Here is a 20901-nt window from a genome sequence, read left to right as displayed (position 1 = left end):
CACAGGTGTGGCATATGGAAATTCCCAGGGTAGGGGTCAAATTAGAGCTACAGGTGCCAGCCTACACCACAGCCACAGCAAGGACAGATCCAAGATGCATCTGCAAGCTACACCACAGCTCATGGCAATGCTGGATCCTTAAGCCACTGAGCAAGGCCAGGGATCAAATCTGCATCCTTATGGATACTGGTCAGGTTTGTTTCTGCTGAGCCACAATAGACACTCCAGATGTAACTTCTTTTTTTCATCTCTGATTTTATTTGGGGATTTTTTTCTTGATGAATATGGCTAAAGTTTGTTTTGGTTTTTTTGATATTTGTTTGTTTGCTTTTTAGGGGCACACCAAAGCATATGGAGGTTCCCAGGCTAGGGGTCAAATCAGAGCTACAGCTGCCAGCCACAGCCACAGCCACAGCAACACAGGATCCGAGCCACATTTGCAACCTACACCACAGCTCATGGCAATAGCAGATCCTTAACCTACTGAGTGAGGCCAGGGATCAAACCCGCAACCTCATGGTTCCTAATTGGATTCATTTCTGCTGTGCCACAATGGGAACTCCAAATATGGCTAAAGTTTTATCAATTTTGTTTATCTTTTCAAAGAACCAGCTCTTAGTTTCACTGATCTTTTTCTTTTTTGCCTCTATTTCACTTACTTCTGCTCTAATCTTTATTATTTCCTTCCTTCTACTAACTTTGAGTTTGGTTTGGTCTTCCTTTTTTATTCCTTTGGTGTAAAATTAGGCTATTTGATATTTTTCTTCTTTCCTGAAGTAGGCTTGTATCACCATAAATTTCCCTCTTAGAACTGCTTTTGCTGCATCCCATAGATTTTGAATCATTGTGTAATGTTTGTCTCCAGGTTTATTCAGTGACCCATTGGTTATTTAGCAGCATGTTGTTTAATCTCCGCATTTGTGGGTTTTGCAGTTATTTTACTTATATTTGATTTCTAGTCTCATAGCATCATGATCAGAAAAGATGCTTTATATGATTTCATTCTTCTTAAATTTACTGAGACTCGTTGTGTGGCCTAGTATTTGACTATCATAGAGAATGCTCCATATGCCCTTGAAAAGAATCTGTATCCTCCTATCTTTGGATGAGATGTTCTATTTATACAGTAAGTTAATCTTACCTAATGTGTGTGTGTGGTATATATTCTATGTAAGATACTAAGTCCAGGAGTTCCTGTTATGGCACAGCGGAAAGGAATCCAACTAGTATCCATAAGGATTTGGGTTCAATTCCTGGCCTCACTCATTGGGTCAGGGATCCAGCATTACTGTGAGCTGCGGTGTAGGTCACAGATGCAGCTTGGATCCCGAGTTGTTGTGGCTATGGCTGTGGCATGGGCCAGCAGCTGCAGCTCCTATTCGACCCCTAGCCTGGGAACTTCTATATGCCACGGATGTGGCCCTAGAAAGAAAAAAAAAGAAAAAGATACTAAGTCCATCTTATCTAATACATCATTTAAAACCAGTGTTTCCTTACTGATTTTCCATCTGCATGATCTATCCCTTGATATGTTGGGTGTTGAAGCCCACTACTAATCATGTAACTGTCAATTCCTCCCTTAATGTATATTAATATTTGTTGTAGGAGTTCCCTGATGGCCTAGTGGGTTAAGATCTAGCATTGTCACTGCTGTGGCCTGAGTCACTGCTATGGCCTGAGTCACTGCTATGGTGTAGGTTCAATCCCTGGCCCAGGAATTTCTACCTGCCAAAAATATATTTGTTGCCAAAAAAAGTTTTAAGTATTTAGGTGCTTCTACGTTGGGTGCAAATATATATTTACAGTTGTTACATCTTCTTATCAGATTGATCCCTTTGTCACTGGGTAATTTCCTTCTCTCTAGTTACAATTTTAAAGTCTGTCTTGTCTGCTATAAGTATTGGTACCCTGGCTTTCTTTTGTTTTCCATTTGCATGGAATACCTTTTTTTGGTCCCCTCACTTTCAGCCTATGTGTGTCTTTAGATCTGAAGTGAGTCTTTTGTAGATAGCCTATCTGTGTGTATGTGTGTTTTTTAATCCATCCAGCCCCACTTTGTCTTTTAATTGGGGCAGTCTATTTACAAAGTAATTATTAATAGGTATATACTTATTGCCATTTTGTTCATTTTTTTCCAGGTTGTTTCTGAAGCTCTTTTTTCTTCCTTTCTTCTTCTGTTGCTCTCTTCCCTTGTGATGTGATGATTATCTTTAGTGCTATATTTGAACTCCTTTCTCTTTTGTGTGTGCATATGTATTACGGATTTTTGATTTGTTGTTACCTTGAGGTTTATATATGACAAACCATACACACACGCACCCATATAAAATTTTAAGTCGATCTCTTAAGTTCGAATGGATTGTAACAACCCTGTTACTCCCCCACCCCACATTTAATGTTATACATCATATTTTACATCATTTTGTTTTGCATATACCTTAACCGATTACTGTGGATATAGATGATTTTACTACTTTTGTCTTTTAATCTTTCTACTACTTTCCTACTTTTGGAGACTTTATCCTTTTTACATTTAAAGAAATTACTGATAAATATGTATATATTGCCGTTTTAATTGTTTTGGTGTAGGTTTGTGGGGTTTTTTTTTTGTGATTGTTCCTTTTTCTCTTCCCTTGTGATTTAATGACTATCTTTAGTGTTATATATGGATTCCCTTCTCTCTTTTTTTGTGGGTTATCTAGTATAGATTTTTGGTTTGTGGTTATTACAGGTTTATATATAGAAGTCTCTATTTATCTATATATGTGATTATTTTGCTTATCTCTTAAGCTGAATACATTTTTACATCCCTTCATTTTCATTCCCCACGACCATGTTTACTGTTTGTGACATTATATTTTATATCCTTTTGTTTTGTCTATCCCTTATTGGGGATATAGATGATTTTAAGTACTTTTGTCTTTAACCTTCTCACTAGCTTTATAAGTGTTTGATCCGTAGAAAGGCAGTAACCTTTACTGTATGTTTGTGTTTACCAAGGAGATTTTTCCCTTTGTAATTTTTATGTTTCTAATGTGCCCTTTTCTTTTCCACTTAAATACATCTCTTTAACATTTCTCATATAGCTGGTTTAGTGGTGCTGAACTCTCCTAGTTATTTCTTCTCTATAAAACTCTTTCCTTTAAATCTGAATGCTGGCCTTGCTGGGTAGAGTAGTGGTTGTAGATTTTTTTAATCACTTTGAATATATTGTGCCACTTCCTTCTGGCCTGCAGTGTCTACTAATAAAGTCAGGTGATGGTCTTATGGAAATTTTCTTGGATATAACCAGGTGTTTTTGCCTTGCTGCTGGGTTTTGTTTGTTGTTTTCACAACACTCACAGCATGCAGAAGTTCTGGGGCCAGGAATCAAACCCACACCACAGCAGTGACAATGCCAGGTCCTTAACCCACTGCACCACCAGAGAAATCTACCTTGAAAAGCTTCTCTATCTTTGCCATTTTAATTACAGTGTGTCTTAATGTGGACTTCTTTAGGTTGATATTATTTGGGAGTCTGTGATTGACGGGCCTGGATGTCTTTTTTTCCTCCCCCCACGTTAGAGAAGTTTTCAGTTATTATGTCTTCAAATATATTCTCTGCCCCTTTCTCTCCTCCCCTCCTGCAGCCCCTATAAAGTGAATACTATGCTTGGTGTTGTCCTGGAGGTCTCTTTTGTTTTCCTGCTCAGCTTGAGTGATTTCCACTGCTGTCTCCCGGTTCACTGAACCATTCTTCCCTATCATCTAAACTACTGATTGCTTCTTATATATACTTTCTGTTTCTATTATTGTACTCTTCAGCTCTGTTTCAGTTCTCTTTATATTTTCTAACTCTTGGTTAAGCTTCTCCCTGTGTTCATCTATTTTTCTCCCGAGTTGGTTGAGCATCGTTATGATTATGACATTAAACAAACTCTATTTGGTAAATTGCTTATTTCCACTTAGTTCTTCTGGGATCTTGTCTTGTTCCTCATTTGGAACATATTCCTCTGTCTCTTCATTTTGCCTAATTCTCTGTGTTTATTTCTATGTATTAGGTAGGTTGGTTATGTTTCCCAATCTTAGAGAAGTGCCCTTATGTAGGAGACATACTATGGAGCTGAGCAGCACACTGCCCTCTAGTTCCAGAACTACATGTGCTGTGGGTTCCTCCTGTTGGCTACAGGGCCCTTTTATGGCAGAACTGAATACAGTGGGCATGCTGGTGTTGGGGGCTGGCTCTCACCTTCTTGCCTGCCAGGCCCCGCCTAGCGTGGTGGCTGCTGGCCCACTGGTGGGCAATGTTGAGTCTCATTGTGGTTGGCTTCATAGTCTAGGGGGTCCCAAAGCCAGTGTCAACCCACTGGTAGACTGGACCAGGTCCCAGGGCAGCTGGCTGCAGAGCCCAGTGAGTCCCTGGACTGGTGCCAACTCGCTGATGGGTGGCATATTATCTTATCCTTCCTTAAGAGAGGAAACTGAAGTCCAAAGGGACTGCCACTTGTTCAGGTTTGTCCAAGTATCAACACTGGGATTCAGTTCTAGGACTGCCCAACTTCAACCCAAAAGTCCTGAAGCATCCTAGCTCTTTACGTGGACTACAGCAAGTCGACCTGGCAAAGCCCATGTTCTCTCGAGTACACTCTGCCGCCTCAACTGTCCAACTGGCTCATTTCTAGACACAGAGCTGGGCTCATTCTGCTTAATTTTACTTCTCTGGCCCTGCCTCTGAGCCATGTATAGGCCTCTGCTTTTATGAACACGTGATTATTTAGATCGGTTAGAATATCATTTATTCAGCTAGAGCTTTTGTTTAGTGACATTCTTTTTAAAGATAAGGTGCGGCCTGCTGGACAGCTTGATTATCTCTGGCTCTTCTCGGCAGCGTGTTCACAGACTCTCTGGAGACGCAGTCCTCTGAGTGGTCCCTTTCAAACCCTCACACTGATTTTCGTGGTTTCTGTCCTAAAGGATAGTTTGTGGTAGTCCTGTCTCCGGACCTGTCCTGACTGTGCTAAATACTGACCATGCAGTTACTGCTTTCAGAACAGACCACTGAAGTTACCGTGTTGTGATAGCTGCCTATGCCGAGGAACAATTTAGAAATTCTGGTTTGTGGATCCTTGGAAATTCACGGTGATGCTCACTGTAGAACAGAGGCGCTCTGAACACACATGCAGCGCTACCATGTTCACTGCCGCAGAGAATTAACAATCTCTATACTTCTCTTCCATGTAAATACACTTGTGACAACTATGTCAGCTCAACCACAGAGTATCCTTAACTGTGAAAATACAATAATGACCACTGTCATTATATTGTATATATAACCAAAGCTTCCTTACACATTTCAGAACTTACAAATAATAGAAAAAGCAAAACCAAACAGAGTCCAACACAAACACAGTATAGGAGGATGCGGAGCCTGATGACACGGACTGATCCCCGAGCCCGGATACCATGCTGTCCCCTCCGGCATCTATCATGGTCCTGCCTCCCAACTCTGTACAGATGGTTTATGGAGGAGGTAGGCCCAGAAATGCTGTAATAAACATTCATCTCCAAAAGAAAACACATTATAAAGGAAGTTCTGTGATAAAGGTAGCATTTTGTATCCGTAGAGAAAAGATGAAGGATTCAATATACAATGTTAGACGATTAATTAGATTCTTAACACACCCTAGAGAAAAATAACTTCAGAGTGGAATACACATGTACCTAGTTAGTCCAGAAAAGTAACAGAAAAACAGATGGGGAATATTTTTAATAATGTATGAACAGAGGAGGATGGGGTTTAGCTACAGCCAGACAGTATCCACTGCAGCTAGTATGTTACAGACCCCGAGAGAGCTCCCTGAGAAAGGGCCAAATACGCTGTCGAAAAGAGATCCCTTTACACTTGACCATCTACACAAAAAGATAAACAGTCTAACATTTGACAGATATTAAGGTCAAAAACATTTCTAAAAAGACTAATACAGCAGAACATGTAAAAAATATAAAACTTCTCTACAGCAAAAGACATACAAAAACAGACGACAAGAGTAGGTCATATATTGACAAAACATCGCGCAAAGGGTCACTGTCTGTACACTGTTAAAATGCATCAATCAAAAAAGGAAAAACAGGAGTTCCCGTCGTGGCGCAGTGGTTAACAAATCCAACTAGGAACCATGAGGTTGAGGGTTCGATCCCTGGCCTTGCTCAGTGGGTTAAGGATCCGGCGTTGCCAGGAGCTGTGGTATAGGTCGCAGACGCGGCTTGGATCCCAAGTTGCTGTGGCTGTGGTGTAGGCTGGTGGCTACAGCTCCGATTGGACCCCCTAGCCTGGGAACCTCCATATGCCGCGGGAACAGCCCTAGAAAAGGCAAAAAGACAAAAAAAAAGAAAAATGACAATACAGAAGCTGGCAAAGGACATAAAAAAGCAAGCGGTCATGAAAAAATACTCATAATTTTAACAATGCAGTTTTAAATGAGCTATCTTCACAAAGCAGAATGCTCCTTCTTAAGACGGGTGGGACTGGGAAACCAGACGCGGGCAAGCACCGCGAGGCATCGCTGCCAGAGGGCTCTGTGCCCAACATTCTAATGTGCGGTCAGCCTGGCAGTTCAAGTCTAGAAAGTGATCCGACAAAAAGACCTGCATGAAGACACCGGGGTTGCTGGCAGCGCTGCGATACCAACAAGTCGAAAGCCAGCTAGGGGTCCCTGAAGAAGGAACAGGTTTAAACCGCCGTCCTTCCATGCACCGGAATCCTTCCATGAAGCCGCTGTTGCACGGAATGAGGTAGGTCAACACGGACTGACTCGTAAAGATGCTCCGTCGCAGGTCACTAAGTGATTTACGAAACAGTATATGCGGAACCAGCTCAGTGTTTTTAAAGTGACATAACAGAAGAACAGACACACGCCTGTCTCCAGGGCCAGGAAGCTCAAGTGTTCTTTAAATTCCCTCTAGGCTTACGTTACATCTACAACTCAAACTTTTTTTTCAAGCTGTTAAAAAGTTAACCATCATCTGAGAAAAGACCCTGTTTTTTATGAGCTGTATGCTTCCTCCCCGATGCCCCAAAGGACTTGCCCCAAGTCCAGAAGTCAAGTGGTCCCGACTCTGTCCCTGCCCTGCAGGATGAGGTGACATCTGTACAGAGTGGCAAGTCAGGTGAGACGAAAAGTCACAATCTGAGGACGACCTCGCACACCAGCGGGGATGGCTCCTCACTGTGGGAGGAAACAAGCGCACAGAGCAGCCAAACAATACACCCGTGAACCCGAGAGGAACAACCTGAAAGAGGCAGCACACACCCTCAGAACGGGATCCTGCACCAACTCACACCCACACGAAACATAAATATGTTAACATTTGACACGCAAACATTCCCGTGAGCCCTGCCAGCGAGCTTTGCCCATGGGCTCTGCGCTGTCTTTACTGGCCGCTGAGGAAGACAGGGGCCCCTCAAGCCAGCAGGTCCCCACTTGGCACGTGTGGTGTGGCCAGTTGGCTCTAGAGCCTAGTGGAGATCCATGGGCCTGCTGGCCCGGGAGTCAGAGCAGCCTCTTCATTCACCTCTAAGAAAGCACCGGTCTCGGCGGGGCAAGTGGACCTCTTCTCGTGGCAGGTGTCTGCACAACCTGGGCTCCTGCTGCTGTGTTTGTTCTTCAGGCTCCTCTTGTACATTTTATACGCTGGGTGTTAAAACATACCAGTATGAAACATCACTTTGGCAAAGACTATCATTTGGGGGTTTGCGATGGAAATCCCTATTTTTATTTTTTAAACTTCAAACTTTTTTTTTTTTTTTTTTTTGGTCTTTTTGCCATTTCTTGGGCCACTCCCATGGCATATGGAGGTTCCCAGGCCAGGGGTCGAATCCGAGCTGTAGCTGCCAGCCTACGCCAGAGCCACAGCAACACAGGATCCGAGCCGCATCTGCAACCTACACCACAGCTCACGGCAACGCCAGATCGTTAACCCACTGAGCAAGGGCAGGGACCGAACCCGCAACCTCATGGTTCCTAGTCGGATTCGTTAACCACTGTGCCACGACGGGAACTCCCCTATTTTTATTTTAAATGATGTTTATTTCTTCCATGATAGCTGGTGCACAGTGCTCTGTCAATTTTCTGCTGTACAGCAAGGTGATCCAGTCACACACACACACATATATTGTTTTTCTCACATTATCCTCCATCCTGCTCCATAACTGACTAGATATAGCTGCCAGCGCTATACAGCAGGATCTCATTTGAAATCTATATATTTTAAATCTACCGTCTGTGGACCTCATGACACTGACTCCAAAATGATGTATTTTTGGCTGCCAGGATAAATAAGCATATAGTCTACAATTTTAACATCTGTGTGTGTATTATATATCATATTACATATCATAGTTTAAAAATATTTAACAGCCATTCAGCATAATTCTTCGTCCCAGAAGTACTGTGAAATAACACTTGGAAGACTTCAAGCAAGGCTCTTAAAAAATATATGTAACAGGAGTTCCCTGTGGCATCGCAGGTTAAGGACCCGGTGTTGTCACTGCTGTGGCTCAGGTTGCTGCTGTGGTGTAGGTTCACCTCCTAGCCTGGGACCTTCCATATGCTGAAAAAATAAGTAACAAGGAATTATCAGCCACATGATATATCCATGAGGATGTGGGTTCCATCGCTGGCCTCGTTCACAGCGATGGAAGGGTGGCGTAGGTCACAGATGCGGTTTGGATCCTGAGTTGCTGTTGCTGTGGCACAGGCAGGCAGCTGCAGCTCCAGTTCAACTCCTAGCCTGAGATCTTCCATATGCTGCAGGTGCAGCTGTAAAAAGTCAATACATAAGATGTCATTTTTGAGATGAATGATTGTTTACAGAAAGTTCTGATAGTGCGTTGTTTTTTGTGACGCGTATTTGTTTATAAGCGCACTTTCACATCGTTTTTTATATTTTCCTGTAAAACTTCCACTGTGGCAAAGGATCTTGTCTGTGGACTTTATTTTCCCCAGAGATGTCGGGTTAAAAATGTATCATAAGGGCAGCACATATAAACTCAGACTGAACAAGTGGTAAGTTGGGTCAACAATTTTCAGTCAGGTCTACGCAGTGGAGGCTTCACCTACCGGCAACAATGAGAAATCCATCCAGCAGCTGGAAGAGTCCGTAGGCCAAAGGGAAGCTGAGCACCTGGACCAGCTGCTCGGCAGTGAAAGATAACTGAAGCATGGTGATGCACATCTGAATGTTCTGGGCCCCGGTTTCTAAGGATATCGTCCTGCACCTTCCAACGGGAAACATGTACGTCTCAGCATAAGCACTCTTCCTAAACCTTCTCTCCCCCACCCTGGTAAGAGGGAGCCATGAGCTGAAGCCTCTAAAAATGTGTGCTTGTTCCATAATCACTGACGGGCTACTCCGTAGCAGGTCACCGGAGCGATACCTCCAAACAGGGCTCCACGAACACTTCCCGGGGCATCTGGCTGAAAAGACAAGCTCTGCACATAGAAACCATGCAAGACAAGGCACAAGCAGTGGCAGGGAGAGGCTGTAGAAAGTCAGAAAACCATAAGTGGTTGGCGAAGGCTTCACTGAGGAAGAGTGGAATTAAAGGACGAAAGAGGGGAAGAGGCATTAATGGGGGGAAATGATTGACATCAAAGTTCCAGGGACAGGTTTGAACTTGGCCTATTCCGTACACCCATGAGGAGGGGAGGGTGGAGGAGACGAGCCTGGCAGGGGGGTGAGGGTCCTGCAACAGTATGAACCCAACACCGCAACGCAAACACGAAGCCCCACGTGAAAACAAAACGTCGACAAGGGTTTCTTCGGTGAAAGGGTTAGTAATACGTTTTTATACTTTCCTCTTTGCTGTATTTTATCTGTTTTATAAGTTCCAGAGAGAGGAAGGGAAACCTTACTTGAAAAAGAAAGGCGGAGTTCCTGTCGTGGCACAGTGGTTAACGAATCCGACTAGGAACCATGAGGTTGCGGGTTCGGTCCCTGCCCTTGCTCAGTGGGTGAACGATCCGGCGTTGCCATGAGCTGTGGTGAACGATCCGGCGTTGCCGTGAGCTGTGGTGTAGGTTGCAGACACGGCTCGGATCCCGCGTTGCTGTGGCTCTGGCGTAGGCCGTGGCTACAGCTCCGATTCAACCCCTAGCCTGGGAACCTCCATATGCCGCAGGAGCGGCCCAAGAAATAGCAAAAAAGACAAAAAAAAAAAAAAAAAAAAGAAAGAAAAAGAAAGGCAAGGAGGAGAAAGGGGAAAACACAGGCCCTCAGAGAAGGCTGGGTCAGGCAGCTTCCTCTTCTCTAATTTACAAAGGGCGTCTTCAGGTTTTCACAGACGTTGGCAGAGAGGAGGAAAGGGGGTCTGATAAACCGGCTTTTCTATGCAAACTGGACTGGGATGCCGGAGGTCACAAGAGTGGGAAACGTGGTTACGGGTACGGGGCAAATTCCGGAATCTTCCTTTACTTCTAATTACCGGATGCTTGGACTCCTTCTCCAGCCCACCCTCCCCTCCCTCAGAGCCCGTCAATAACCTGACACGATTAATTAAGCTGCACGGCTGGACCTCACGCCTGGACCGTCCCCAAGGCAAATGCAGTATCTCAGTCCCGATCTTTCTCAAGCCATCAGGTGTGAAATAAACGTGATGGCTGACTACACTTTGCTACAGAAATACCTTCTTTTCAGATCCAATCATATTTCAACTCCTCAACAGTCTGTATTCCTAATAACCGTGGGCCCTCTATCCACAGGCTCTGCATCCACAGGTTCAACCAACCTTGGATCAAAATTCTTTGGGGGGAGAGTTCCCTTAGTGGCTCAATGGGCTACGAACCCAACTAGGATCCATGAGGATGTGGGTTCGATCCCTGGCCTTGCTCAATGAGTTAAAGATGCAGTGTTGCCGTGAGCTGTGGTGTAGGTCGCAGCTGAGATCTAGAGTGGCTGTGGCTGTGGTGTTGGCCGGTGGCTACAGCTCTGATTCAACCTCTATAGCCTGGGAACCTCCATATGCTGCAGGTACAGCCCTAAAAAGCCAAAAAAAAAAAAAATTATTTGGGAAAAGAAAAATTCCACAGGATTCCAAACAGCAAAACATGAATTTGCCATGCAGGCAATTCTTCGCATAACATTTGCATTGTATTAGGTATTCTGAGTAATCCAGAGATGATTAAAGTATATGGGGCATGTGCACAGGTTACGGGCAAATACTGCGCCTTTGTACATACCAACCGTACCCTGGATGTTGGTATCTGCGGGGCACCCTGGAACCATTCCCTGCAGATAGAGCTGTACTGACCTCATACAGCCAGGTCCAACTCTTGACTCTACCACATCCTGGCTCTATGAACCTGGTCAGGTTACCCAGCTCCTCTGAAGGGTGGGCTCATCTGCAGAACGAGGTACCAAGAGTACCTACCCCTCAGACTTGTAGTAAGAAGTAAACGAGGTACATACACTTGACAGAGCCTCACCAAGTGCTCGGCACCATCCCAAATGCTCCCCAAGTGGACAACAGTGTAAAGCCAATGGAAAATTTCCCAAACAACCCCTTTGGACTTCAACTGCAGAGTTTATTTTTCCTCAATAATTCTTTTCTGATTTTAAAAGTAGCACATACTCGGGAGTTCCCATCGTGGCCAGCAGAAACGAATCCGACTAGGAACCATGAGGTTGTGGGTTCAATCCCTGGCCTCGCTCAGTGTGTTAAGGATCTGGCATTGCCGTGAGCTGTGGTGTAGACCGGCAGCTGTAGCTCTGATTCAACCCCGAGCCTGGGAACCTCCACATGCTGCGAGGGGGGCCCTAAAAAGCAAAAGGAAAAAAAAACAAAAAAAGCAAAAAACAAAAACCATCGTATATTCTCACTGAAAAATTTAGAAAACCCAAGGAAATAATAAACTAAAATTACTCTGAACCCACTACTTAAAATTAAACACTATTAGCCTGTGGTAGGTTTTCCATTATCTTCCTAAGCATAAAATTATTTTCTTCTATAAAATGGGAATCAAAATACATACAGTTTTCTGTTGTTTTTCAACTAAATTTCAGGTAGTTTCCAAAAGCATTGAAACTGACGGATCACATTCCATCACGTACACACGGCTGTGAGTCAAACTTCTCCCTTTTGTTAGACATCTGACTTGTTCCTATTTTTTATGTTCATAAATAACACTGCAACTAAATTCCTTGCACATCCATATTGTGTGCTTATCTGATACTGCTAGCTTCAGGACAGATATCTAGAAGTAAAATCTCGGAGTTAATAGCATAAATACTGATAAAGCTGCTGATGTAACTAAATCGCTCTCCACAAAGTTTGTGCCACTTACGTCCCTCCAGCAGGCACAGCACTATCAAGTGCTACATTTTTAACATTGTGCAATATTTATGTATGTATCACGCGCCCCACCTTGTAAGGATAACATTTAAGATAAAATCTTACCTTATTCCTCAAGTTTGTCCTCTCTTCTCCTGCCCCTTTCTAATGAGCACTTTTTTTCTTAATGGTTTTGCACCTGCAGCCTATGGACGATCCCAAGCCGGGGACTGAATCTGAGCCACAGTTGCAACCTGCACCACAGCTGCGTAGAGCTTTTAACCACAGATCCTTTAACGCATTGCACTGGGCTGGCCTCTAAAGCAACCAGAGCCGCCGCAGCTGGAATCTTAACCCGCTGTGCCACGGCAGGAATTCCCACAATTAGCACTTTTTAAAAATGGGCACAAACAATCGGCAAGTGCTTAAGTGTTAGGCCTTGCTTGTGCCCTATGGCGCGAGCTCTCTATTTACTGAACCCATCTCGCCCATCCTTTGCGACCCTCAGAATAAGGAGAGGTGTGTCCAGATCACAAGCAGTGCTCACACCCCGACCCTGAGTTCAGAGATTACGACCTGCCACCCACTTGGCCTTGGTTTTCATTCACCTACAGAATTACCAGGATCTTTTCAGGCTCTTTATGGTGAGGTGTCCTGTCCCACCCACGTCGCAAGCCAAAACCCTGCTTCCGGACACGGCCGGGCAGCAAAGCCTACCGATGGTTTAATTTGCCCTCCTTATAAAAGCTGGTGGATCGTTAACTGTACCTCTGCCAAGACTGGTGGGCAAGAAGAGCCAGCAGAAAGCCCGTGACGTGGCCGAGCAAAGGAAAGATGAAGCTGATGGTCAGAAGAACGCCGTCTGAACTCCAAGATCCTTCGGCCAGCACCGCACCAGCAACCGCGACCACCAAGAGAAGGACCCCGCCAACGATGGCCCCAGCCTCAGGCAAACGAACAAAAGAGATGCGTGTCAACGCCAGGGTCTTGTCTTCTTTCTTCTTTTCTTCTTAGGGCCGCACTTGCGGCACATGGAGGTTCCCAGACTAGGGGTCCAACTGGAGCCACACAGCAACGCGGGATCCCAGCTGCGTCTGCGACCTACACCACAGCTCCCAGCAACACCGGATCCTTAACCCACTGAGCAAGGCCAGGCATCGAACCTGCAACCTCATGGTTCCCAGTCGGATTCATTTCTGCTGCGCCATGATGGGAACTCCCACATCATGGTCTTTTTGCAAAATCCATCACTGCTCTAAAAGCCTTGGAAACAAGGAGTTTTAGAACAAAGAGGGGACTGAGTGACCCCTGAATCCGATCTCGTTTTGGAGTGAAGAAAACTGAGACCCAAAGTGGTCCGGTGACTCGGCTGAGCGAGAATGGGAGGAAGCGCAACAAGGCCAAGTCTTCTCATTTTAAGAGAAGTGTCTTCCCTTTCAAGCCAAGGGGTTTGCAGGAAGGAGTGGGTAGTAGAGCCTTTCATGAATAGGACAAATCTGTGAAACAAGTGAAGAGCCTGATGATAAGCATCCAATGTTATAATACAAACCTCTCACACCCCACACAGGGGACCCCTTCCCTGAGATCTGCCTGACCAGCCGCCACTCTCCTCCCAACACCCTTTATTCTTTTGGCTGTGCCTGAGGCATGCCAAAATCCCCAGGTCAAGGACAGAACCCACGACCCATGCCACAGCAGTGACAAAGACGAATCCCTAAGCCGCTGAGCCACCAGGGAACTCCCCACCACCCTGTCAACCACCCGAACAACTTCTTCGCCAAATGAAGTTTACCTGTGCTTCATGAGACAACCTGAGCCAAGACTCATACAATATGAGACGCAACAATAGATACTCCTATCCTCTCCCAAATGACGCGCTCTCTCACTTTTGTTATTTAAATGAAAAAGCAACAAAAATTCTTTCCAATGGCCTGCCTTTTAAACCAGATAGAAAAGAAGCAAGATGCAGGGGAAAATCGGGATTGTGGCAAGCCCCCATTCGCACCATGCAGACAGCAAACGAAGCGCCCAGTTACAGCACCGACTTTGACTTAAGATGATCCAGGGCATGGGGGAAGACGGCCTGAGGGAACCAAACCAAAATACAAACAACCCGATGGGCTGGGGGTCGTTTTCACTGCACGGGAGAGACTGGGTGTCTGCCTAACAGGAAGACGCTGGGCACACAAAGGCCTTGGACTGTACACATCCTCCTCCTACTTTCTACCAAGAAGGGAACTTCAAAGTTGAAAATCTACCAAGAGCAACTTGTTCAGAACATGAATCAGATCTAAAATGAACAGAGCATGAAGACAGCCCAAAGTAATGATTAAATTATGACCTACTCTGAACGAAGGTGCTCTAGAACACTTGTGCAAATTATTAAATATTTTGTAAAAAAAAAAAAAAAAAAAAAAAAAAAAAAAAAAAAAAATGAGTTCCCGTCGTGGCGCAGTGGTTAACAAATCCGACTAGGAACCATGAGGTTGCAGGTTCGATCCCTGCCCTTGCTCAGTGGGCTAACGATCCGGCGTTGCCATGAGCTGTGGTGTAGGTTGCAGACGCGGCTCAGATCCTGCGTTGCTGTGGCTCTGGCGTAGGCCGGTGGCTACAGCTCCGATTCAACCCCTAGCCTGGGAACCTCCATATGCCGCGGGAGCGGCCCAAGAAATGGCAACAACAACAACAACAACAACAAAATAAATAAATAAATAAATAAATAAATATTTTGTGCCGGTGGAGTTCTCCTGTGGCCCAGTGAGTTAAGGATCCAGCGTTGTCTCTGCAGTGGCTCAGGTGGCTGCTGTGGCAAGGGTTCGATCCCTGGCCTGGGAACTTCCACATGCCATGGGCCTGGACCAAAGAAACAGCGAATCCAAGACAGAGTACTTGAAAAGTGAGAGGTTCCCATGGTCGTGCTCTCTCCTCTCGTTTTACAGACAAAATTCTAACCGCCCGCCCGCGACACTGGAACCTTCCTCCCACGGAGAAACAGCCACGGCGCCGCGTGCAGCCCAAAGGCACAGCACGAACCCTTCCTGCCGCGCTCGGCGCCCCTCGGCCGGCGGCTTCTCAGCCCCTCTTCCCTGGCGCTTCGTGTCGCTGGCACTCAGGGTCCTGTCCCACCGCGGGGAAGCCGCGGCCACTCGCGGAGGCAAACGGAGGGGCCCGGCCCGTCAGGGGCGCCAAACATCCGCCGCTTAAACCGAACCAAACCATAAACCCCAAAGGAAAAGGAACCGCGATCGGTTCGCTGCACGAACAATCAGCTCCAAATGTTTCTTCAGAGATGCAAAAAGGAACAGTAGCTTTTTAAAAAGTCTTCATGAAAGCAGGACACAATGAGGCATCATTTCTAAAGCAACACACCACGGGGAAAGGGGCCAGGACCGGAGGAAGGGGACACCACCGCCGAGAAGGCCTCCAGGCAAGCGAGACGATTTTAAAAGCCATTTAACAAGGGCACTTGCTGGTTTCTGCAGCAGACAAAAGACAACCCTGGAAAGTGCAGGGGAGCTGGGGGCTCCAGGTCCCATCCCTCGCGGGCCAGGCGCCCTCCCGTGCGCTGGGGGGCGTCATCGCCACACTTCCTTGCACGCGGGCCGCAGCACCTGCTCTCGGGTACAAAGAGCCCAGGGGTGTTTCTGGAAGAGCCCTTCATCCCGCTGTCCCCTGAAGCCGCTGCACCCCCAAACCCCGGCTCCGCCGCAGGTGCCCCTCTCAGCCCTCACCTGAGAGCACCTGCGTGCCCTCGGAACGATGGGCCCTCGCCGGCCACACGCGGGCCTGAGCTTTCCTGTCACTGAAGCTCCAGTTCCACACCCTGCGGGCTGTCACAAGCCTCCGTGCACGGGCGTGACACAGCAGGGCTCAGCACTGGAGGACACAGGGAGGTGGATCCAAACACGCAGGACAGGTAAGGAAAACGGCTGGCAGGGCTGTATGCGAGCGGCCAGCGTGCTCTGGGCAGCATCCTGCGTCTGCCAAGTGTCTGGGCCTGAAACGCGCTCGCTGCCCCAGGGACCAGCTTACCTTGAGAATAATTTTGGACTGTTTGGGCCACTTGTAATTCACACAGATGCCGAAGGCCACCGGAATGGCCAGGCACATGAGGGTGATTCCTGAGGAGAAGAAAGATCTGTCAGACGGGTCCCCGCGGACCCCGACGGCCCGCCTCGCCACCCTTGATGTCCATTCCAATTAGATAAAAGCTGTCATTAAAGCCGCTTTTTATTTCTGCCTGCACCTCCGAATTTTTGTTTCAGATCTTTGGAAGACGGTCTTTGGAGGGTACAGATACTGAATGCCACCATACAGGGTCTGTCATTGCTCTCAGAATCCCTCTGACAACAGCAGGGAATTTGAGAGACAAGTAAAAACAAGGATTAGAAACAGGAGGAGCCTTGGACGTCTGCGACATGCTTTGGTGGCTGTGTGGGGTCAGCACTCGACGACTCTAGCTCTAATTTCTCTATTTGAAGCCAGCGGGTGATTTGCTTATTACAAGACCAAAACAGCATGTGTGACAGAAGCCAAAGCAAGGGCTCATCTCTGCTGATGGAGCCAGGTAACCCAAAGGCAGGTAGAAAAACGCCTTTTAATTCACACAAGTGAATAAAGACCCTGAGGGCAGGCTCGACAGAGCAGAGATCCGCACACGGGCATTTTCCAGTTCCGCTTCCCCAGTCTGGCTGTTTGCAATACGGCTCCGAAGTTATGAATTGTTTGTAACGTTTTGGGCTTTAATTCTTTACAAGAGTCTTTTAGAATACATTATCAAAACAGAAGATAGTAGGAGTTCCTTTGTGGCTCAGTGGGTTAAGGATCCAGCACTGTCACTGCAGCAGTTCTGATCATTGCTACAGTGAGGGTTCAATTCCTGGCCCTGGAACTTCCACATGCCACAGAATGAAAAAAAAGAGAGAAGGAAAGAAAAAACAGGTAAATGAGTGATCAGAAAAAGTTACCTGTAAAGTCATGATTTCTAAATTAAGATTTCCCTCAAATTTTACAAGTTCAGTGGGCTTAAGCTATTCCCAGGAGGAGGCTGTTCACGGTTTTGAACTGCGGGCCAGGGGTTGTGATCCCGCTAAGAGATTACTCGCGACTCCAGATGGACACTTTAGACTTTAAGCATCGCAGTTCCTACCAATCCTCCAAAGACTCTGATCAAACCAGAACACGCACGTCATCTCGCCAGGTTTTTCTTACAATCCTAGTAAGTCCACGGAGCTCTCTAGAAAAAGGGCAGAGTTTAAGGAGATAATGAAAGCGAGACAGTGCGGTGTGACAAGTGACTATGCTTCAGTGATTAGTTATCAGGATGATTAGTTTACCCGGCTCAGTGAAGAAGTCAAGGCTCACGGTGAGATAAAAGGTAGAGCTGGGGAGCTAAAGCCACTGTGACTCAGCTAACCTGCGGCTCACGTGAGTCTAACGTCTTCTACTGAATGATGTAAAGGTGGTTTGGTTTGCGGGTTGTTTTTTGGGGGAGGCGGGGGGCAGTGTGCAGTAGCTTGATGTAGGATCTTGGTTCCACCCAGGCTGCAGCAGTGAAAGGGCTGAGTCCTAACGACTAGACCACCAGGGAACTCCTGAGGGTTGCTTGTTTTTTAATGAGTAGGTTTTCTGACCTCCTTTTTAAAAGTGAACTCTTGTAAGGGTTCAGAGCTTGGACTTTTCCATCAGATTCCTGAGTTAGAACTCCAGTTCTGCATTTACCAGCTGCATAACCTTGGTGGGTCAAGCCATTGAACTTCCCTAATCCTGAAAATACAGGAAATGAAACTGGTAAGAGTCCATACTGTAGGATTTGGCTGTCAGGATCACTGCACAACTATAAATGTAACTGAGTAATAAAAAATGCCATAATAATGGAAAAAACGAATCTATCCTGTAGGGTTTCTTGGAGACTTGGTGTAGAGGAGACCCATGGCAAACAACAGCCATCGCCGTTAACCTTACAATTACTGCGTTCACGTCACGAGCCCGATACAGACCCATGTTCTGGTACGGGATGGTGAGCCTCTGCTCAAGATTCCAGGACAAGGTGTAGAGGTAGAGGCAGAGCGGCATCATTCCCAGGGCGGCCACCGTGGAGCAGGTGGTCATACTGATGCTGAAAGCAAAAGCAAAGTGATGCATGAGAGGGAAAGGTGACATGAGGAATGGAGTCCGCACCAAAACAACTCCTCGGGCACGTCTCAGCGATTACCAAGGAGAAGTTGCCCGAAACTCCCACCTGTCTTACTAATCGGAAAATGATGGCTGCATTTGTGGCCCAGAAATTGGCTACCAGTTAACTCACATCTTACAAGCACTTATTGTCCTAAACAGTCTGCGTGTCATTGTATGTTTTAATTTTTTTCCACATACAGTTCTTTATTGAGATATAATTCATAGACCACAAATTTCATTCATTTTAAGTGTCTTTTGTACATGAACATATTATTCTATGCTATTCTATTTCCAGAATATTTTTTTTTCTTTTCTTTTTAGGGCTGCACCTGTAGCATATGGAGGTCCCCAGGCAAGAGGTCGAATCAGAGCTACAGCTGCCGGCCTACACCACAGCCGCAGCACTGCCGAATCCGAGCCACATCTGCGACTACACCACAGCCTGCCGCAACACTGGATCCTTAACCCACTGAGCAAAGCCAGGGACCGAGCCCAAATCCTCACAGATATGTGTCGGGTTCTTAACCTGCTGAGCCACAGTGGGAACTCCTTGCAGAATATTTTCATCCCCCCGAAAAGAAACTCCACTCTTAGCAGGCCCTCCCCATTCCCTTCTTCCCCAGCGCCTGACAACCAGTAGCCTACTTTCCGTCTTCACAGGATTTTGTCCTTATCTCAGCAATACAACGAGTGACAGCCTCAAACAGTAAAATCGGGGGAAATAAGGTAAATGGAAATGACACAGCTGTCTTTCAGGCCAACAAAATGTTTCATCGTAAAGTTGCTGGCTGACAAAACTGCCCCGACTGTTTACAGACCTGATAAATGCTGCCCGACCACGGAGGCGAGGCACACAGACCCTCATACGACCCGACCCCAGGGGTCAAGCGAGGGTTCGTTCCCTTCGACACCAGGCGCCGAGCATCTGGACACATGCTAACACACATCGTTTGAGTCCTCAGAGCAGACGGCCTCGCGTGCAGCGTGTGCCCATCTGTGTCCGCGGCACAAGTGGCCGAGAGACTGAGGCTCACCAGCTCCCAGCCCACTGAGCAGAGGAAGGAGCCCCTGCGTGGGGCTAAGATCCGCTGTAGAGAGAGCAAGTGTCCTCCAGCACTTTCTCAGGCCCCAAAGTCACCCATCAGTCTTTTATTTGTGTGTGTGTGTCTTTTTGCTATTTCTTGGGCCGCTCCCGCGATATATGGAGGTTCCCAGGCGAGGGGTCGAATCGGAGCTGTAGCTGCCAGCCTACATCACAGCCATAGCAACGCGGGATCCGAGCGGCGTCTGCGACCTGCACCACAGCTCACGGCAACGCCGGATCCTTAACCCACTGAGCAAGACCAGGGATCAAACCTGCAACCTCATGGTTCCTAGTCGGATTCATTAACCACTGCGCCACGACGGGAACTCCCCCCATCATTCTTCCTCATGGTGTGAATCACCATTTCCATCAAAGTGCCCTGCCTCTAAAACAACCTGTGATTACCCTGACATCGCCTATCAGCAGAACGTGTGCACCCTCGGCAAAGCAGGAACCATTATACTTCAACGATATTAAAAACGCTCCTGGGAGTTCCTGTTGTGGGGCAGTGGAAATGAATCCAACTATTATCCATGAGGATGTGGGTTTGATCCCTGGCCTCACTGACTGGGTTAAGAATCCCGCACCACCTCGAGCTATGGCAGAGGTTGCAGACGCAGCTCTGATCCAGTGCTGCTGTGGCTGTGGGGTAGGCCGGCAGCTGCAGTTTTGATTTGATCCCTAGCCTGGGAACATCCATACTGCAGGTGCAGCCTAAAAAGAAAAAAAAAAAAAAAAAAAAGTAAAACTTTGGAGTTCCCTGGTGGTTCAGTGGGTTAAGAATCCAGCGTTGTCACTGCTGTGGCTCAGGTTTAATCCCTGGCCCAGGAACTTCCATATGCACGGACACAGGGGGGAAAAAAAAAAAGGAGAGCTTCTAAAAAAAGTTCTTTTTTCCTAACCAAATACCAGATTTTTCTTGTTTCTTAAATAGTTTCTTGTTTGTTTATTTTGGGCCATACCCATGGCATTTGGAAGTTCCTGGACCAGGATCAAATCCAAGCCACAGCTGTGACCTATGCCACAGCTGCAGCAACCACGGATCCTTAACCCAGTGCACTAGCCTAGGATCAAACCCACACCTCAGCAGTGGTCCGAGCCACTGCAGAGAACACCAAATCCTTAAGCTGCTGTGCCACAGCAGGAACTCTAGATTGTCTTAACCAATGTTTCATAGTGTTTTGTACACGACAGAGCCGATTATTTCCACATAGGTTTTTCTTTTCCAACTTTTCCGAGAGGTTCTTGCATATATCTTATTCCATATGAGATTTAAAATTATTTTATCCTATTAAGAATGCTTGCTTTGGCCAAAGTCTTCCTCACTAGGGAA

At 46.5% G+C, this 20901-nt stretch overlaps 1 protein-coding gene across 12 annotated transcripts in view; it reads right to left on the bottom strand.

Moving 5' to 3' along the window:
- Window positions 1-4760: 4760 nt before the first annotated feature.
- The window catches only part of SLC10A6 (solute carrier family 10 member 6), a 47218-nt gene continuing 31077 nt past the window's right edge, over window positions 4761-20901 (bottom strand). For 5 of the 12 annotated variants that reach the window (XM_084973699.1, XM_005667022.4, XM_084973702.1 and 2 more), the window contains 5 exons: window positions 18307-18425; window positions 16340-16428; window positions 13076-13251; window positions 9099-9256; window positions 5730-7670 (listed from right to left, as the gene is read on the bottom strand). In XM_084973699.1, coding sequence (XP_084829825.1) covers window positions 7489-7670; window positions 9099-9256; window positions 13076-13251; window positions 16340-16428; window positions 18307-18425 — 724 coding nt within the window. In that variant the 3' untranslated portion in view covers window positions 5730-7488. Of the gene's footprint in view, window positions 5267-5729; window positions 7671-9098; window positions 9257-13075; window positions 13252-16339; window positions 17544-17940; window positions 18074-18306; window positions 18426-20901 lie in introns of those variants that run through there. The other 7 variants (XM_084973700.1, XM_084973697.1, XM_084973698.1 and 4 more) reach the window with 6 other exon arrangements.

The sequence above is a fragment of the Sus scrofa genome, chromosome 8 (assembly GCF_054392235.1).
Source record: "Sus scrofa isolate SSC_HxYL_T2T_F1_AM1 chromosome 8, Sscrofa_HxYL_maternal_Yorkshire_Landrace_v2.0, whole genome shotgun sequence".
Classification (NCBI taxonomy): Eukaryota; Metazoa; Chordata; class Mammalia; order Artiodactyla; family Suidae; genus Sus; species Sus scrofa.
The sequence above is the reverse complement of the archived record's forward strand: the minus strand, read 5'-3'. Positions and strand labels throughout refer to the sequence as shown.